Source organism: Electrophorus electricus, chromosome 1, assembly GCF_013358815.1.
Source record: "Electrophorus electricus isolate fEleEle1 chromosome 1, fEleEle1.pri, whole genome shotgun sequence".
Classification (NCBI taxonomy): Eukaryota; Metazoa; Chordata; class Actinopteri; order Gymnotiformes; family Gymnotidae; genus Electrophorus; species Electrophorus electricus.
In genome coordinates, this window is record NC_049535.1 from 4,190,001 (window position 1) to 4,210,712 (window position 20,712).

The following is a 20,712-nucleotide window of genomic DNA, read 5'->3' on the forward strand; positions in this document are numbered from 1 at the left end:
ACAGACAGAGCTCTAACGTCATCACACTGCAACTCATAGCTGGAGATTTTTGGCCAAGGCAGCTGGCTCTGTCCGACTACGGAAAACTGTGCCGTTTGTCATTGAAGCAAACTTCGGCACAGGTGTGCGAGCTCAGCGTTCATGTGGAAAAACAGCGTGTCTGTCTTGTGTTAAAATCAGCTTTTCCTGAAAACGTAAGATCCAGTGTGAATAAGGCAGCTGTGTGCAGGTGCTCGGAGGCGTGTAGGTTAACAGGGCATACCACAGCATCCCTAACACTCAGCGGGCCCCAGCAGGGACCCGGAACTGGCGTGACGAGCCCAGCTCAGCTCAGGCTACTGATGCACGGTGGCCTTGGGGATGCACTGGGCTTGCGTACAGCTCGCGCCCTCGCACTGTTGCATTTCTTTTTTTGACACATAGAGGAACTTGGCCCTCACAGGAAAAGCATGCTGTCAAAATGCAAGACTGACTGAGTCACTTCGGGGAGAATATCCTGTTCCACACTGGCTTTATCTGTGTCCTGCCTAAGGGATTCTGTCCACCCTTTGTGCTTGCTTATATAACTGCTGTAGCCAAAGTCTGGTAAATGAGGCTCTGTGAGATTTTACATTGAAGATTTTCAGCAAACTTACAATGCGCGATCTTACAACATGTGGTTTCTTGGAAAGGGCAAAGCGGCTGATTCTCTAAAGGTTTCTTTCTGTGTGTGAGTGAATGTGTAACTTGGAGACGTTACGGCTGTGTGTTCTGGGAGTTGTGTGGAGACTTTGCACTGAGGTGTGGTGGCTGACTCTGAGAGAGATGCAATAAAAGTGGATGAGGCTTGGGATGGGGGCATGGAAGCTGAAATCCCTGGAGGACTAGACACTATAAAGCTTTCAGAAGCAACACAGACACCAACTGATTCACAAGGACATGAGGGTGTAGTAACAGTTCTATGCTAAGGAGCTAGACAGTTAGACAGGACAAATTAGGAAGGGGGTTCATGTTTGTATCCCCTGAGAGATGTGGGTGGTATGATCCTGACTGTGTCAGAAGGCCTCCAGCAGACACTTACTCAGGCACCGCCCCCAATCCACACACACACACACACACACACACACACACACACACACACACACACACACACACACACACACACACAAACACCAGTGGCATTGCGGCTCTTTGAGATGCAGATCTCTCTCTCGCTCACACACACACACACACACACTCACACACACACACACACACACACACTCACACACACACACACACACACACACACACGCACACACACGCACACACAGCAGGTGAAGAGCAGAATGAATCTCCACAATGACATCACCACTTTTCTGTAGAACCACTGCATTGCTATAGTTGCCTGTGAAATCACCTCAATCTACCATCTACCAACAGATAATTAGTGAGAAAGGAGAGAGGGAAGGGTTCTAATGATGACTGAATACAAAATAAAGAACCTGGAAGTGAAAAAAGAAACAGGTTGTGACATCACTGGAAACCATGGCAAAACAATACCAATGTTGGCTTCAAGGGTCATAATACTGGCGGATGTTTCATCTGACATGACCTTGAAACTCCAGTGTGTCACTGTGCTGGTTGAAAACTTGCCTCCCTTGGAAATGAGACAGCAGTCTAAACGAGACTCCATGTGCGAGTGTGTGAAGCTGAGAGGTCAGGACTAGGTCTGTTTCTCTGGCGAAATCCTCAAATATTAGAGGCGAAATATGAGTGCAGAAAGAGGGCTCAGATACAAAAGGAACATTTAAAAAAAGAAAGAAAAGACAAAAACACCCCTGTGTAACCTAATCCACCTCAGGTGAATCAGAGATTAGGTGTGTTCGAGGTGCAACCATCCCTGTCTTGAGCTGTAGCACATACCACTGCGTAAACTGACACAGCCTTCACGGGTGAGCTGACGGAGGTGATTGGCTGTCTCGGGCTACACGTTAATTGTGGGCCAAACTGAAACAAAGCACTGGGCTTGTCCAGCCCTAACCCTGTGCTCTGCACTCAACAGGCTATCCACTTTCTGTCAGCAGCTATTCACTGTGCACGACCAACCTTTTGTTCTCTGAAAAGGCAAAAGGTTCAACTGCTAGGGAAGGAAACTACAAAAAAATAAATAAAAAAGAATCCTATTTGGTTGTATTTAGGAGGCAGCTGTGAGCCTTTCTGAAGTGATGAGAGGAACCCCGGGGAGCAGCTCTAAGGGGCGTGACAGGATACCATGTTTCTGTTGGTGCTGGACATGCTAGCATGGAGGGAGGACATCTTATAAGGAGCCTTGGGGACGATAGGGAAACTCTGTGTGAGTGGCACGCTCTACGATTACATGTGGCTGAGTTTCCACTCTTACAGGGTTACTCTACCTTACTACAGATGGGGGGGGGGGGCTCATATCCTACTTCACTAAGAGTTTAATCATGATTCAAGTTTGTACTGTAATGCCTTAAACTCTGACTCATAGTGTCCAACAACTAAGCGATTGTGAAAAACATGCCCTGTACAATAAGTTTGATGAAAGGAAGGTCACAACCCTTCGGCATAGAAGTGATGGATTAACTTCACGTGTATGAGATTTGCTGGGAGACCAGATAGAATTTCAAGGATGACCGCTATCTCGTGAGAATACTCGTTCTAGGTAGGAAGAATGCTACGTCTTGGTGACCAAATTGTCCTCAGCGCTGCCCGTTGCTGAGGTGTGAGACAGCCTGACTGTCTGCTCTCGGCATGGACATGAGCACATGCTGAGTAAACAAAGGCTCAAACGTCTACCCAGAATGCAGCATGCTTTTAGGCGCCGGGACAATCCCACCCCCGCCCACCTCTTTTATGGAGCGCTCCTACCTCTCTGGCTATCTGAGGACAGGAGGGTATGGATCGGGTAATTAGATGACGTGCGTGCTTAATTATCTGGGTGAAAGTGAAGACACCGGCAGCTCCCTCAGGAGACCTGCTAATGACGGCCTTTCTTCATCAACACAGTGTTATCCGGCACTTCCCAGGTCACTTCCGCCACAGCGTGAGCCGGTGGCGTGTCTAGACGCTGCGCCTGAGAAAATCTCAGATGGTAAAACAATAAAAAGACAATTGGATCCCATTTGGCGAGGGCTCTGCTCGCCCGGCTCCAAAACCCCCCGTGATCTGGCGGGAGCATAGAGCTGCCAGAGCAGCACAGGACCAGAAGGAGCCAGAAGGGGGCGTTGCGGAGGAGCCACTCACCAGCCTCTCTCCGGACAGCACCTCCAGGAGCTTGATGAGCATGCGGCCATCCCGCAGGTCCATGTACAGGTCGGTGATGCGGCAGGAAACGCGTGCCAGGTGCGAGTTCACCCACTTGGTGAAGGTCTTCTTCTGCACAGCCTCACGCTCATCTGCAAGACAAGAGAGGAGATCGTCAGAGTCAGCTGTGCCGTAGACTGACGGACCAGGAGCTGGAGTTTACGAACTCCACAGTTAGACAAAAGTCCGTAGACTACTAACAGCAGCATACAGTCTCCTTTGTACTCTATAATAAATGTATTTTCCATTTAGAGAAATTGCCCACATAATACATATATTTCACATTTACAGAAAAAAATATTTAGGTCTTGAGCAAATCGTTCCTTATGCTGTTGTGAATTTTAAAGTATAACATTTAGCCTTCAGCCAGACTCTTAGGCAAGCAGCGATGTTTCTAAGTTCTCCACCTCACACTCACGAACCAGCCAAGAATCAGTATCAGAATCAGAGTCAGAATCAGAATCAGATTCAGAATCAGAAATTCATTCAAAGCAGATGGCCTGCTGTTTGTTCGTCACCCCCTGCCCCAGATCTGGCCTAGAGGCTCACATGTCTGCATGCAGAGAAGAGTTTATTTATAAGCTCTCAATTTTCCTGTTATTGCATTCTGTATCCTTGTGCGGACGCAAGTGTCCCGTTCAATTGTTCTCCCTTGCCTAGCGTCTTTCCTGACTAACACATGCACAAGAAAGATGACAGGATGTCTAACGTGGTCCTCGACTACCCAGCCGTCCAAATCAACTGACTGCCCAGGCTGGGCAGAGACACAAAAAGAGAGGTGGGGAGGTAGACAACACAGCAGGAGTCATCGTATTCCACCAGCCCTGCCGAAAACAAAAGAAACATAGTAGTGAGAGTGACCAGAGGGCATGAGCCCAATGAATGGCAGCTGAGACCTCCCAACATAACAAAGCAAACACCCTCCTCCACTCGACCAGGCCAGTCAGTCCCACATGCTCTGGGTAAGGGGCTACTCCACTACAAGATAACAGGCCTCCTTACATGAATTCCCATTAAAGCTGTTTGTTTTGCGAAGAACACTTTTAAATGCTAAAACGTAGTCGTGTGCGCTGGGAACGTTCCCATTTTTCCAAGCTATTGTCCTGCAGGTTGTAGTATTTCCCTAGCAAGGTAAGGCCTCCATTCACGCCTGCCGGCGTGACGAGCGATACGTCAACATGAGTCCCGTCTGCCAGGAAAATAAACGAGCGACAGGACACAATGTTATGACATCATGCATCTGAACGTGACGCACATGCGTGCATACGCGCGCGCGCGCGCACACACACAAAGCAAAGCTTGAAAAGTGCTGACCTGATAAATCTCTCTCTCGCTGTATACCTGTACGTTCCTCATGTTCCAACCTCTCCGGGGTAGCTGTTGCAAACCAGGCAGTGCGTGAACCTCTGACTCTTCCTGCCCTCGTCTTCCCATTTCCCCCCTCCCTGTGTCTCCTCTTCACACCCCACTAAATGAGTAATGACAACAGACACGGGACTAAACGATCCAAATCACCGTGTACTGATGTAATTCACTGTGATATGATAAACTGGAGCTCACAAATTACACCTCTATGTTTTGAAATAGGCCCTTGAATTCCTCCACTGTGCCCTGAACTGCATGACACTTAGAATACACTGTTTGCCAGAGAGACACCAAGTCCCTTGTCTATTTGCTATGAACCTAAACACAAGTCATATGCCATGTAGGCACACAGAACGCTCTAATTCAGTGTCTTTGGCCAAAACCTGAACGACGCCTCGGTGAAATGAAACGGACATTCATGCGCGGTGTGCCTCCTGCTCCACGGGTTCCCATATGAACACACCCCACTGTGCATTCATTGTAAGATGATAACGTCCCCTGCCAGTGCCAGCGAATGCTACATATTAGCAGGGCCTGTGGCCTGCCCCGGAGGACTGTGGGTACAGGAACAATAACGGCAGTGTTTCCACCACCTCCCCCCCCCCCCTCGCCTCCGTGCCGGACCATGGGGAAGGCCGCAGGAATGTGGCAGCATCTGGCATTATCCTTAGGTAAACACATCCCTCTCTCTATCTGACCCTCTGCATTTATAACTACCCTGCAGGGTGGTTAAGACCCTTTTACAATAAACATATCTCACACTGATATAAACTCTTCCCACACTATAAATACTGGTTTATTATAGTATGCTGACTTACAAACCTGTCAGATGGGAGAAGAGGAGGTAGAAACGTGAGCCGTTACTGCAAGAGAGGCGTTACAAAACCCCGCACGGCTGTGACAGGAAAGAGATTTATTGGTTTATTACCTTTCCTGCCCTCTGAAAAAACCACACCCAGCAACACAGATGCCTTTTTTTTTTCTTTTAACTTTCAGTATATGGAAAACAAAAACCTAAAGTCAAAAAGGAATAAGGATTTAATATGGTATAACTAACATGGCACATTTTAAAGGCTAGGAACCATGTCAGAGACCCCACAGTAAACTGTGGTCAGGGGACATGCTGTGTTTGTGTGCTGTACTTGTGGCAGGAAAGGGAAATCTCGACCAGGCAAGACCCTTTCAGGCTCATCAGGGGTCGGTCTGCTTCAGCCTCGCACAGGAAGTCGGCAGGGTCCTAAATCACCGCACAGCCTCCTGGTCCCGAGGATGACAGTGATAGTGCAGGCAACACCCAAAGCGTGCGCTTAAACCCAGGAGAAATGGCAGAGGGATCGCGCTGCACCCGAGAACCATTAGCTCAGCCTCCGGAACGGCAGGGAAATCGAAGGAGTTTGGCTCAGGGTGTGCAAAAAAAAAAAAAAGCAGCCTGTGGCAGTAGAAAACACAAAGCAAATGGGGCAAAACAGTGCAAATAAGGGCAAAAGCCTCCATCACCCTAGGGGTCATGGTTGGGCAGTGCTGAGGGGGCTTCCTTTCTCTTGCTCGCGCTCTGATGTAGCTGGTTCCTGGGGCGTGAGCCTAAGCAGAATGGAATTCCTCACACTTCCTGCACACTGCAGACATTGACACAGCACTGTGACTGGGCCGTGCATGTGGGCCCACATTCTTCTATAATTTACTTAGGAAACACACAAGAAAGCTTGCAATTTGCTTCCCAAATAGAAATAAAACACCAACAAAACATGGAGGCCCATTTGTGTTTTTGGTTGTTACTGTTTGTGTGCTTCGAATGTTAGTGCTTCCAGGTGTGTGTGTGTGTGTGTCATCATTTGCACGTAGCTAGACAGACTGAGCATATCCACACATTCACCGCAGAGTAGGTTCACCAAAGACTAATTCACTGCCTGTGTTTCTGCCATTTGATCATGTGACCGCACCTCTGCCTATCTGTGCACAACGTGGTGGGTATCAGCCAATAACAAACAGCCCCTCCGTGAGCATGGAGACAAGGCACAGGTGACCTGTCTCTGCAGGGATGATCCATCTCACAGGGAGAACAATGCAGAGGCTCCGGGTCCGTGACGCATCACGGCTTATAATTACGCCCGTTGATCAAATTTACATGAAGAGGTTTTTCACTATTGTTGCCTGACATTTAGCAACATTTAGCAGCCAATCACAAGAGGTCATGAGATCACAGAAAGCAGTGTGGCTCCCGGACTAAGAACCAGAGACTGAAACCTGGCTAGAATGCACTGCTGCTTAGCAAGGCTGGCTGTTCCCTCATCAGATCTGGTTGAGCCGGCTGTTCCCTCATCAGATCTGGTTGAGCCGGCTGTTCCCTCATCAGATCTGGTTGAGCCGGCTGTTCCCTCATCAGATCTGGTTGAGCCGGCTGTTCCCTCATCAGATCTGGTTGAGCCGGCTGTTCCCTCATCAGATCTGGTTGAGCCGGCTGTTCCCTCATCACGTCTGCGCTGTAGCGTGTTGACACAAACAGCAGCCGGACTTATCGTCGACCTGTTTGGTCGCTCGGAAGGGATCAGAGGCAAAGGCTGCGATCTTCTAATCCAAATCTCTCCTCGCTCCTCTCTCCATCTCTCCACCCGCACCAGACGGAGCACCGGCAGCTACCGCTCTCCTGCACACCACGACACCAGAAAAGGAGCGATGATTTCAGGAGGCTTTCCCACTCTTTGTTAAAATGCCACTATCATTCTGTCCATCTCTCTCCCTGTCCATCTCCTTCTCTTCTTCTCTCGCCCCTCTGTCTCGCTGATGTCTGGCCCATCATTTCGCACACACAGAGCAGACTTTTCTCTCCCGGGCTTCCCTGGTGTTGTCTCATAGCCTTGGCTCATACATCTCGCCATGTTGCCTTGAATGTACTAGCCGGGAATTCTGCCACTTGTAGCAGTCAAAGCACTCGGGTCAAACTCTCTAAAGGGTCAAACTCCACATGGGGTTACACTCCATAGACACCCCACAGAGAAAATCAAAATGGTTAAAAAGAATTTCACAAACACAAACACACACACACACACGAGCTTCAGTGCTTCAGCTAACCCAGATCTCCTGGCTCATACAGAGTCCAATATGGTTGTGTGTGTTCTCTCAGAGGCTGCTCCTGCCAGCGGCCCCAGCAGAAGGTCACTGAGGCTCTGGCAGGAATCCGGGCGCTGGACAGAAGCAGAGCTTCAGCTTGGACCCAAACACCCCCACCCCACCACCACCCCATGGCTTCCCCGTCGCCTGGTCCTGGTCCTGCTGCTGGAAGCTGCCAGCCAGACGTTCACAGTGGCATCTGGCCAGGTGAAAAGCAGGTCAGCAGCCCAGGGACTGGTAGGCTAAAGTGGCCTCACGTGAACACCCCGCGGTGGCAACACGTACAACCGCAACTCGTAGCACCACACGTGACTGTAACACGCAGCACAACGTGCACAAGCACAGTGCAAAACAACACACCACACAATATGAGAACTTTCAGGTCACACATGACAGGACTCACAGCTGCAACATTTTAGTCAACCTCCAATTCGCATTCAGACAAAAGTTAAAAACTCTTAAAAAAAAAAGAAAAAAAGAAAAAAGAAGTTTGGAGAAGCTGCATTTTCCCTCTCAGTGAGATTTAGGAACCTGAAGATGAGCATTGCACAGTGTAACTTGTCTGGGCTGCACTGGTTAGTCTCTGGCCCTTGACAATTGAGTTAGATGCGGTCCAAATCCAACCGTTACTCTCAGTTGATTTATACTGTCTAGAAAGCCTGGCGACCGGGTTAGCATTCACGGTATCGTGCGGACATTTTAACTCTGTAGTAACATGCAGAACTTCACGCATGTTGGTCCGAACAAATCAGCCGCCCCTAATGCCACTCCCTGGATACCCTCACCGTGTCACGATCGTGGAATTTTTCCCTGGATCCGTGCCATGGCATATATCAATATGCAAATACACTGCAAGATTCCTCAGATCACTTCATATGGTCACCTTCAGGAAACGAAGTTTCATGAGTAAATGATCAGATACAATTTTCAGTACCCTGCACGTAGGTCCACCGTGCTTATACCGGAGCTTAATCCGAAGGTTTTTTTTCCATGACTCATGAATGTGGGCCCGTCTCAAACAGGCCCATCATATGGGACAGGTGAAGTCCTTTTCTTTTAGTTTCTCACAGTTTACTGCTTTATGGTGGGGTTTGTGCATGGTTTACTGATTACCCACTAAAAAGTGCCTGTCTAGCACTTTCCAGCGGTGTGGTCTACGGAGCATAAAGGCACAAAGAGTCTTTCCTAGGCATTCACGACTCTGATTCTCTCTCTCTTTCTCTCATTCGCTTTCTGTTTCTCTGTATAATGTAGCAACTCTACTGCAAGTTGTTAATAGTGGCCCAGTTTGTGTGACGTCTGATGTGACCAAAGTCACTGCCATGACATGAGGGGCATTCTTCACACTGACACTCCTACTTCCTTGGTTGCATAATCAAACGTTAATATACTACACACCGCAAGCAGTGTTTTTCAAGTCTAGGTTTATAGGAAAACTACTAGTAGTCCATCCAGTTTCAGAGAAGTCCTTGGCACAAGTAAACCAAGGACAAAGCTGTCTATTAGCACCAACTCTACATCAAGGACAAAGCTGTCCATTAGCACCAAGCCATGAAACCGCTGAGTGAGTATGATTGGCTAGAGCTTTCACCCATATCACACCAGCTCTGGCTGCCGCGAGTCAAATCATCTGTGAACCGGTCATGCATTTACACCAATTTTAGGAAATGCCACTGCTTTCCATTTAAGAAAGAAAAACTAATTTTAACAGCACTAATTGGAGCAAACACTTGGCTTTTATGACTGTTGTGACTTGCCCCATTTCTGGGTTTCTTCACTGCTGGCACTATTACACCCCTCAGTGACAACAAAAGAATCCGAGCACCGAGGCAGCTCCTTTGTCTGTGGCCCGCGGCAAGCAGGGTGACGTCCAACGCTGAAGTCATATGCAGCACTTTGCTCAATTATGCCCACATATGCCAGAGTGCCCCGACACCAAAAACCCCGCGACACCGTCGCAAGGACAGGCTACACAAAACAACCCCTCCCACCTTCCTCGGCTCGCCATTGTCGTGTGTGTGACGGCCCATTCATGCACCGCAGCCCTATTGTAGACTTTAGCCCATCGGTTTTGGGCACCGCTGGTATGACGGGGAGGGAGCAGCCAAACATAGTAGTGGAATGTTTGCAATGAAAAGCTCCCCCCTTTACAGACACACGCACAAAGAGAGAATCATTATCCTCCTTTACTTCTCTGGTCCAAATCCTTCCTAACTAATCCCGTCTGAAACTCGTCCTCTCCGGCGGTGAGAGAAGACACAGCTATCTCCTCTCTTGGTCCCCCTCTCAGGGGCCAGAGAAACAGCAAAACAAAGAGCGAGGGCAGTCGTCTCGGCCCCTGCTCAAGCCTCCCGTGCGCTGAGGGTATGGCAGGGACGGATGCTAGGCCACGTTCCCCAGCAAGGCTGTAGTCTCGCATGGCAACGGCTGTAAACAATGGAGCTCCACCTGCAGAGCTGTCTTACCTTGCAGCTGCTTGAAACGGCCCTCTAGCTGGTTGTAGTTGAAGGACATCTGAGTGGGGTAGCCGGGCCCCTGGAAGAGGTTCTCAGTCGCCCCAGAGCCCCAGTCCGTGTCCATGGCCTCCAAGATCCGAAAACGTTCCTAACCTCCCAGGAACCCACGGCGAGCGGGATCGCCAGAAAAACGGAGGAGAGAGAAATCCGCTGGGCTTTCTTTTCTCCCGCACACTCCAAATCCCTCCCTCTTTCCCGAGCACTCCACCTCAAGCTAGGAGGAAAGCGGAGCGCAGAGAGGCCGCGGAGAAGAGAAGAGCTGTGAGGCTTTAGCCCAGCGCAGTGCACGAGGAGCAGGCGGTGTGGCGGCGTCCGTCCCGGGTGAGGGGAGCATGCTGAATCTCCCCCGATTGTTCTCCTTCTGTCTTCCCTCGCTGGACATTCGAAAGCAGCCTCCCCCTACGCCTCAATGCACACACCCACCCCCCAACCCCTCCTCCATTGTAAGCACTAGAGAGGGGAGTGCCCTCAGCCCCGAGACCTTTCTCACTCCGACGGCAGTTAGAGGAAGCGGGCGTGGGGGGTGTCAGGGGCGGCAGAAATCATGTCAACACCGCAGTTCACACGAGCCAGCTAGAGGGAGACTCGTGAAGGGGTGAGAAATGCAACGGGCAGTGAAAGGGTTGCTCTACGCTCCAGCACACCTTTCTCGCGCCCGAGCAGGAGAGGGCGGGAGGAGACCGCTGGGCTGTAATTTCATCAGAGGCCCAGCCACTGCCTGTGTGTTTAGTGGTGATGTCATCACCTCATCAACATAAAGGCAGGCAGTGGGCAGAGAGGAGGAGGTGGAACATACCAAGACTCAAGAGAAGACGGGGGTGGAAACCAAGCAGGATGCTGTCCAGTTTCCCTGCATTGTTGCTTAGAGTCAAGACAGACAGAAATATGTTGCCAGTGCGAAATGTTAAATGCAGCCCGCCTTCAGAAATCAGTGTAAATAACATCCTGTCTGAAATCTCATTTGCGAACATCCTGCTCGAGTATTGCTCCCCTTTCCTGTTGCATATCCGTTATAAATACAAGGAGAGAACCCCCCCTTCCCAACTGGAATTAGGCATATAGATTTTCAGGGGACTCCTAGAAAGTAAAAGCCTAAGTCTACTCACTTCTCCAGATTCCTTGGAGAACATAAACTGCTTGGTTCCTCCTTAACCTGCAGTGACAGACGCCTCCTGCATTCTGCACCTCTCGCTATAGGATATCACAGAGGGAAATGGTCCTTGTGATTAATGAGCTGATGATTAATGTCTCCATCAGCCCACCGTCTGCCCCCATCCCCTACCAGGGCAGTGAGAGACAGAGCCAAACCAGGACGTTGTCCGCACTGGCGGACACAGAAGGAGAGTCTATGGAAAGAAAAATGATGAAATGTTGAGATCTATTCTGGGACATATTTTAGGAGAACATTATATTAAAAAAGAATGGCGGAGCACGAAACATAGTTAATCTCATGGTGAACTCTGACAGGATTTGGCAGCATTCTGTTTAATATGTGAAGTATGACGCTGAGGTAAAAAGGTAAGAAGAGGTATCCTTTTACAATCTAATTATTTTTGTTTAACGGCCGATTCTTTTTTTTTGCTCATTACGCTGTGATAATATATCAGAGCCTCAAAGCTCAGAGCTCCTTCTCATATGAAGCACAACAACATTTTAGTGTTGTGGTTTTAAGAGAAGCCAGAGCCTTCCATAAGGACAACTTGTGGTAGAGGCAAAAAGCAACAAACAAAAACAAAAACATGTCTCGAGGGTCGTTCATTTTCCCAGAACACAACATTTAACTGTGCACCAGGGTTTATGGGCCCCGGCTGGGCGCCTGAGAGAGGAGCATTGTGGAGCACCACTCCCGGGTGTGTCACTGGGAAGTCACAAGGCCCACATGTGGCCTCCACCCCTACAGGCAGCAGTGCCTTGACCTCCCTGTGCACTTCTGCTTTTTGTCATAAGCCTATCTGACTCTTAGCTGTGGAATGCTCTCTCCTCTGGATCAGAGAAATAGGATGTTGGTTCTGCTGCCGTCCTTTCGCTTCACGCATGCCGCCGGCGGGTGGGGTGTGTGGGGTGGGGGAGGGGTACTGGCAGATGAGTCGGTCAGCGCAGGGGAACGATTACTCGCCTTGAAGCAAAAAGGCCAAACTGGGATTGTAGTCAATTGTGTGCAATGTGACTTAAGTAGAAACTGACACATAGGAGTATCACACGATGAGTAATCCAGGATTACACTGAGGCATAAATAAACACACTCCGGCTTTCATGAAAAAAAAAAAAAAGAATAACGTATGGTAAACAAGCCACGGTCAAAATAAATAAATAAGTCACAATAAATTCCGGGGATGTTTGTACGACCTGTGGTTGCTAAAATTGCCTGTTCCATTAAAATCGGTGCCAGTGCTACAATATTTCAATTGAAAACCATATTTAAAAGCGACATGAAGAATCAAGAATGTTGGAAACAGATATCCAGATCCAGACAAGCGCGTGCACCCAGAGGAAGGCCAGGTCTAGACTGAGACAACATCCCCTTCAGTGAAGTCATTAAGCAGAGTCCCGCCGAATACTGCATGTGACGTTCCAATGTGATCCCAAGCAGGATGTGTTTGGAAAAGCCACGCAAATCCAGGGCGGCCAGCCTGCGCTGCGCTACGTCAGCCGATTTCTGCCGGTTTAGCCGGAGCGAATCTGAGCTGCTGCAGCTGTCTGGACAGGAAACAAGGTGAAAGTATGGGACAAGGCCATGCGGACATGACGTTACAGGATCGGCACGCCACGACCCCACTGAGGTTTCCCTAGCATCTGGCCGACAAACGCGGGGAAAGAGGTTGCTAGGAGAGGCTCACGGGCTGATCGGAGAGCCAGGTTCTACCGGTGCATTTCAAACGCCTGTGCACAGACTCTTGAGCCCAGTGATGCCACTGCGCAGGCTGACTGACCTGAGATCAGGCCCATGTCCAGGTCAGAGGCGCTATACCGCCCTGCCCTCACTGCATAACAAGTAGCTGTATTCAATTCGATGGAGCCACCGCAGTGCAATGTTGCTATGTGAACCCCACCTACTGCTTTGTGCATAATTCACTGGCTCTGCCAATCATTTTGCCACTCTCTTTTTATTGGCTCGCTGGCTGCATCATGGCCCAATGCTTCACAAGTCCATTTTTGTTTCTTTAGCTCAAATGGTAGCGCAAGGTGCTAGCACCACTAGTGTTGTGGGTTCCATTAACAGAGCATTCACGTACTGTTAAATATGCACAGCCCTTCCAAGTACTGTAACTGACTCTAAATAAATGTACCAGGAATACCGTTATCAGGAAAGATGAAGAGAGAAAAAGCCATATTTGCTTAAGACACTGTCAACTTCCAATGGTGCTAAACACATCACGGCCTGACGGCATGCAACTGCATTTCTGAAACCTTGTGTCTAAAGAAGCAAGGCTGATAAATGTAACACATGCTCATGTTTTAGAGTTGGGGGATTTTTTTTTTTTCCTTTTGCAATGCTTTATGTTTCTTCTCTTCTCAATCTGGCAATCCTTACTGGGGCCACACTGAGGAGAGAGGCACTGAGGTGTGTATGTCATAGCATTGGCTCTTCTCATTGCGGGCCACATGGTCTGCATTAGTGGGGTATGCTGACTTACCAGAGGGGGCTGGGGGGATTCTTGTCTTATCGCCCTGCTGGGAGCAGAATTTCTGCAAGCGTTACATCGCAGTTCCTGTCCAAATCACCAATGGTCAGATCGGAAAGGAACAGCAAGAAATGCTCTCTGGATGCAAACGGATTATAAAGCTGTAATGGCATGTAGGCGCGGTGTTCCGAGCTGTGTGAAGGCTGACCGGCTTTCTGTCGGGGATCTGGGTTGGTGGGTAAAGCAGGATGAAGGTTTTGAAAACTGGAGGTACAGGAGCAAAGTAAACGTAAACAACACTAATTTACCCACAACTTAGAAACCTCAATCACACACACATATACTTTGAGCAACTCCCATGTCTGCTCTCTTCTTCTTATCCCTCCTTCCTTCTCTCTCTCTTCCTTCCTCAGAGCTTGTACATGTAAAATGCCAGAACCAATCACTGGGAATAAACTACATGGACCAAACACTGGGTACAAACTACACGTACCAAACTCTGAGTACAAACTACATGGATCAAACCTTGTGTAGAAAACACATAGACAAAATGCTGGGTACAAACTACATGGACCAAATGCTTGGTACAAACTACACGGAGCAAACGCTGGGTACAAACTACACGGAGCAAACGCTGGGTACAAGCTACATGGGTACCAGAGCAGTACACTCCTTGCTCAACTCACTTTCACTCAATTCTTCCTACTGAGAGAGATACACAGAGAGAGTGTGTGCGCACACGTGTGAGAGAGAGAGAGAGAGAGAGAGAGAGAGAGAGAGAGAGAGAGAGCGAGCGAGAGGCAGAGGTGGATGTATGCTCTAGTGCTCTGGAACGCAGGCAAACAGAATCATGTGAAAAGCAGGATGCTTGCTGGAATTCTGCCCCCCCCCCCATTCCCAAAACAGACTGTGGTCTTGGGCAAAGTTTTTTTATAAAAACTGAAGCATTTTAAATACTTCCTGGGCTTGAGCAGTGTTGAGAGTAGTAAAGAGGTGAGGAGGTTTGAAGTCAGGCCTGGATAAGCTCTGACACCCACTGGGAGTAACAGCCTCACTGCTGCAGTGCATTAACAGTGCGCTCTCTTGCTTCTCCTCTGCCAGCTTACAGACCTTCAGTGGGCAGCAGTCATAAACAACACAGTACCTTTGTAAACAGTGCACTTGCAGCACTTTGGAATGCCTGCTCAAAGGAGAACATGACTGACAGTGGCAGTGAATACATCACTGACATGGTCTTCATAGTATCCCTGCATCCATAGAGAGAAACAGCTGGAAATGTGAACCACTAGACATGTGTAAATGTTCTCGAATGTGATCGCCAGTGTATGACAATTCCCGTTAACCTTTTTGGGCCTGGACCCAAAAGAAATGCTACTACCAATGTGAGTGAGAACATCCAACCCAATTACAAGCTCTGCCTGTCTCCCTTTGGAGGCAGCAGAGGTGCTGACATTTCCTCAAGAGTTAGCAGGACCTGCAGAAACACTTAAATGCCTTATTTCACAACCTTGCATGAGAAATGCTTTTACACATACTCTGCATTAACAATTCAACTGAGAGATCATTCATTACAAGACCAACTCTGAATATTGATTTTCTGTGCCTTGAGCCAGTTACGCCACATGACACACAAGCTCATGTATCATATGACTGCCTGAGCTGGCCTCCCTTAAGAGCCTAAGTGAGCTTTTTTTTTGTCATGTTGTCAGAAAGAACTAAATTACTCACCCCCTCACTTGTTTTGCATAACTGTGTGTCAGTACACCTCCATATAAACTACCCATTAGGTGTTGATTATGTGTGTTATCTAGTAGCAAGAGCTTTATTATTTAAAATCCACATATATAATTATCTATATTAATAAAGATAATTATTAATATAGCGAATTGTGTACTCATTCAAATGTTGTCTTCCTGTGAAGAATTCCATGTTATTCTTCTAAACAGTGTTTAAATACTTTTCTTTATGGAAAAGACATTTTATCATCAGAGTCCCAGTCTAGGCCTTCCAGAGATTCCCGCTCACCTGCCAAGGCCTTGATGCGTGAGCGCTCAAAGAGGCGGGCGGAGCTGTTTTCGTTGTCCCACTCCTCATCCCAGCGGTTGTTGACAGTATCCTGGTACTGCTGTTGAATGTCCATGTGGTCATATTCTGCTACTGTCGTCATCCTGACCTCTCACCTTTGGCCTTTTCACCGAGCACGCGTCCTCATGGGCAGCTTCTTCCGAAGCCCTGTAGATAAGGAGGACAGAAAATGTTACGCAGAACATCGTATAACGTAACCTCATCGTTTCTACATTTCATACACGTTTTGTTTTTGTTTTTGTTTTTGTTTTACTTTTCGGCATGAAATGCTGCTGAAAGGAAAAATACAGTGTAAGGAGGGCACGTTTCAGGAGTCTATCTGAGCATTCGGTTTTTCAGGTCTTGCACACACATTCATCTGGACCCTTAATGGTTTCCCCAGAAGATGACTATGTGTGAAGATACTTATGCATGATGCTCTCTTCCTCAACCCTGTCCAGTCACTTAAGGGTTAACAATATGTTGTTTTTGTTTTTTTTTTGTAGACTGAGCCATTCCTCCAAACCTTTTCATGCTCAGTGCTTAGGGGACATACCGCCCTCCTCTGGACAAGCTTAAGAACTGCCCTTCACAACATCAAGCGACCCGTATATAGAAAGCATGAACCGATACAGTTACTGGTGTTCTTCAGAAAAGGTCAATTCATGACACTTTCTCTTTCTTTGCTGTATGCACCCCTAAATTGAAAACAAGCCTCTACCCTTAAACCCCTGAGTGCACATCATCTTGACAAGCTCTGCAAATATCTCTTGTGTGTGATGTTTGTTTGTGTGTGTATGTCTGTGTGTATAAAGTCTTGTTGTCAGCACTATGCCTAAATGCCTAGAGAGAGTCTATGAACCAGGCAAGTGCCACACACATTCACACACACACTCAAAACAAACATCTGCCAAACCAGTATGAATACGGAGCTTCTCTCCATGCCTGTCTTGTGGCATGTTTTGGTTCAAACCCATTTAAAATAGTGTTCATTTCTGTAATTGCTACCATAAGGCTTGAGTTGAGCCAAATAAAGAATGTGGCTCGTTCCTGTGGGACCCCCCCTTTCTGAGCCTACCTCCAAGACGCAGGGTTTGCTCTCATATGCCAAAAAAGCACACTCCATTTAGAGAATTCTGACTCAGAGGTCCAGTGGTGCGAAGGGCCGGCATAAGGAGAGGCTCTAAAACAATGTGGTGTTTGGTGTTGGAAACCAGTGTCACATGTCAGTGAGCCTAGAACCCAGAAACATTGGCCTAGCATCCACAGAAATGCCCTTATCGATGTTCTGTCCCAGATACCCGCAAGTCACGCAGACGCCTGTCAGACACGTTCCCTGATTATGTATTCCTGAATGAGAATGAGAAACTTAAGGCGCATCGGCATCAGCCTGTGAGAGTCCACAGTTTAGACACGACTACAGTATCGGTGTGTAAAAAGAGAGCCCGGGCCCTATGACTCATCACCACTTTATCAATGCGGCGCTACCTTTCAGAATCTCTGCCCTCAAATTGGCCTCATCAGCATCATTTAACCGCCCCCTCCCCGTCTCGTTGTCTCACTCTCCGTCTCTCAAAGGCCATTACGAGCGCTTCCTCTGTCCATTTCTCCTGCAGTGATTCCATTAGCTGGTAAACAAGAAAAGACACAAGGATCTTTTACCAGACCGCTGTAGTGATCGGTCGTTATGCGACCGAAAAGCAACCTTACGCCTTAACAAAATCTGTTATTTGGTCTTTTTGTGTTTTGTTGCCTATAAATTAGCTGGTTTTAATCCACAGTCCCGCCTAGGTGACACGCTGATTCAGGTGTCAGACTCCTGCATCATAGACCCCTGTCCTGTGCATGCAGGGAATGGCTCCCCACTGACCAGTTTAAGGAGGTATGGTACTCTACTCTGTTTGATGTGCTCATTCTGTTAGAATGGTTCCACCTTAAAAAAAAAAAAAAAAAAAAAAAAAAAAAAAAGCCTTAAAGTCAGTCTCCAATCTCCTGTTATACTGTTATAATTCTGGAAAGGGACGCAATGTGCATCATTCTAAACATTGCACAGATACAAAGGCTGCGCTTTCCGCAGCCCATTTGGACCTGAGGTTAAGCATTGCGATCGATTTGTTTTTCTGTGGGCACATTATCTTTGCTGTTTTGTAAAAGCTGCTGTAATCAGGACTAAGTAGAATGAACATTAGCCTTCAACTTGCTGTTATGACTGATCGATATATGGACAAAAGGGATAGCCATCCACCGGGGATGTTTCAGAGCAGCAGACAACAATAGAGACACCATCACTGCTCTCGATGTACATGGGCTGACGGGAATAAGTGAACTGGAGCAAGTCGTACTCTCTCTCTCGCTTTCTGTCTGCTCCCTCTCCAGGAAATGAAAGTTGGATAACACTATGGCCTTGGCAAATGCCCTCCACTACTTTCTCTGTGTTTTTTCTCCCTATGAAGAAAAACAACCACTAAGCCATTGGGAGCAGAGAGGCCATTATGAAACAGGAAACCTGAGCCTCAGTTCAGGGAAAGTTGTCCTTAGCAGAGACAGATAGCGTGGCCCCCTGCTCAGACTGACGTTCCGAACCAGTAATGATTGATCAAGTGTAAGGCACATACTGACGTTATATTGTTTCAGTCTTAGTGTGGTCAGATAAATGAAAAGCTTTTTTAAAATGCTAAACGCAACTTTATTTTTTAAGGCATTTGTGGATAATGCATCTGATACCCAGGAGGGGGCGCTGATGTGAGGTTTTACTTCATATAGTAACACAGAATAACGCGGAGTTAATGACAGACAACTAATTAGGATATCATATGAATATTACTCTCAGTATTTACTGGACAAGAGTCAAAATAAAAGATTTTCCCAAGTAATCTTGGTCTCTGAGGATCAACACGCTTTTCAAAAGACAAACTATTACAGCTGCCTCGATGATCGCGCAACACATCTCTCAGGGTCCAGCTAACAACAGCAAAACAGCTGTTGGTTACACCCTGCTGCCTTCTTCCACACACACACACACACACACACACACACACACATACACACACACACACACACACACACACACACACACACACACACACACACACACACACACACACACAAATGAACCAAACAGAAGGTCTTCTTAACAGTAAGATTTTATATATCTGCAATTAAAAAAAAGACAAAACAATGAATAGGCCAGTATGAAGTAACTAAACAATAGCTTACAGTAATTCTCATGCAACAGGAAAATGAAAAAACAAAGAAAAATAATACATGTATAATCTGAACAGCACTGCAGCCTAGCAAATGACTGCTAAAAATCACTATTGCTTGCACTTTCTCATACATGGCTAATTTATGAGCAAATCCAGCCATGGGGGGAGGGGGGTTGTTATATATATTAATACTTATTATATAATATTATATAATACTCATTATAAGACTGTGTAGTTGACACAATTTAAAATTCACCTTGCTTAAAACGCCATCCTATCCAAGGTAAAGACAAATGCAGAATACAAAAAAACCCCAAAGAAAGCAAGCATGTTTTTGAAGTGTAATAATAGGTTCTTTTGGGGATGCGTTTCATGTGTCTTCTAATATGACACAATATAGTGCAAGCACTGGTGTCTTCACACTTAAGTGACACTCTGCATGGTAAAAAAAGAGCCTGTGACAACAGCAGAGATTTGTGGGCACTCAGCATCCATGGCAACCTATTTTTTTAACAGAAGGACAGCTGCTGGCAGGCCATGAAACTGAGCTTTGCATTGTGCTGTGCACTGTGTTTGAGAATGAGCTGAGAGGCAGCCTTATGGGATGTATACGGACACGGCAATGCTGCGTCACGGCGACGCATACCTAATGCAGAAGTAACACATTTTAAGTACACTTCTCAAGGTAGAATAATGGATAACTATGCACAAGGCTGCCAAGATATACATCATTTATTGTGTGAGAACGGAAATCCTTTTAAAGCAAATATTGCCAGGCTGTGTGCAGTGATTAGGAGATCATACTGGGCTTTACTCTGCCAGTGCATTGTGCGTATATGTGTGTGTGTGTGTGGGAAGAGGTTGGTGTTCTGGTCACAGTCATCCATCATCCATGAGGGGTAGACTAAAGCTACACTGCCCGAGTGGAGGAGTAGGCTGGAGACATATCCTTCAACTAGCCGGAGCCCTCCAACCCGTTACAAGCCAGCCACACACCCACACACACCCACACACTACCAATCTTAGTCTGCACACGCCCACATACATGCTATGTAGAACCCCTCATCATGGAATGCACCATCATAGAAGCCAACTGTTCCAAAGCAGCCCACACTCTATATAGAGCAACGGCTTGCCAACGAGATATCGTCTGTGCTTCCTTACTCATATATGTCGGCTATCGCTGGTATGTAGCCTTGCATTCTTTAGCCTAAAATACTATTCCCGTCAGTTGCAACTGCGCCCTGCAAAAAACACAAGTAGCAGCAGAATTCCAGGCGTGTCCGATACTAACCCATCCTGCGGTGCCGAATATGTTGGGCCAAATCGACTTTTCCACAACACGTGCCGGGGACGTGGCTGGCCCACCCCTGGATGTAAAGTGTGGTGTCGTACCGCGTGCGCGCACACTTGTCTGCTGTCTGAAATGCGGAGAAGAAGCTTCCGGTGCAGTTGCTGGGGTTGCTAAGTAACAAACGCAGCCAGTATTGTGTTGGTAGTGGATACAAGGCACCAGCTGGCACCGCTGCCTGATGCCAGTCG

At 47.6% G+C, this 20,712-nt stretch overlaps 1 protein-coding gene across 4 annotated transcripts in view; it reads right to left on the minus strand.

Moving 5' to 3' along the window:
- The window catches only part of sptbn1 (spectrin, beta, non-erythrocytic 1), a 53,635-nt gene that overhangs the window by 21,657 nt on the left and 11,266 nt on the right, over nucleotides 1-20,712 (minus strand). For 2 of the 4 annotated variants that reach the window (XM_035524116.1, XM_035524112.1), the window contains exons 2-3: nucleotides 15,926-16,132; nucleotides 3,229-3,380 (exon numbers count right to left, since the gene is read on the minus strand). In XM_035524116.1, coding sequence (XP_035380009.1) covers nucleotides 3,229-3,380; nucleotides 15,926-16,067 — 294 coding nt within the window. In that variant the 5' untranslated portion in view covers nucleotides 16,068-16,132. Of the gene's footprint in view, nucleotides 1-3,228; nucleotides 3,381-10,226; nucleotides 10,632-15,925; nucleotides 16,133-20,712 lie in introns of those variants that run through there. The other 2 variants (XM_035524121.1, XM_035524120.1) reach the window with 1 other exon arrangement.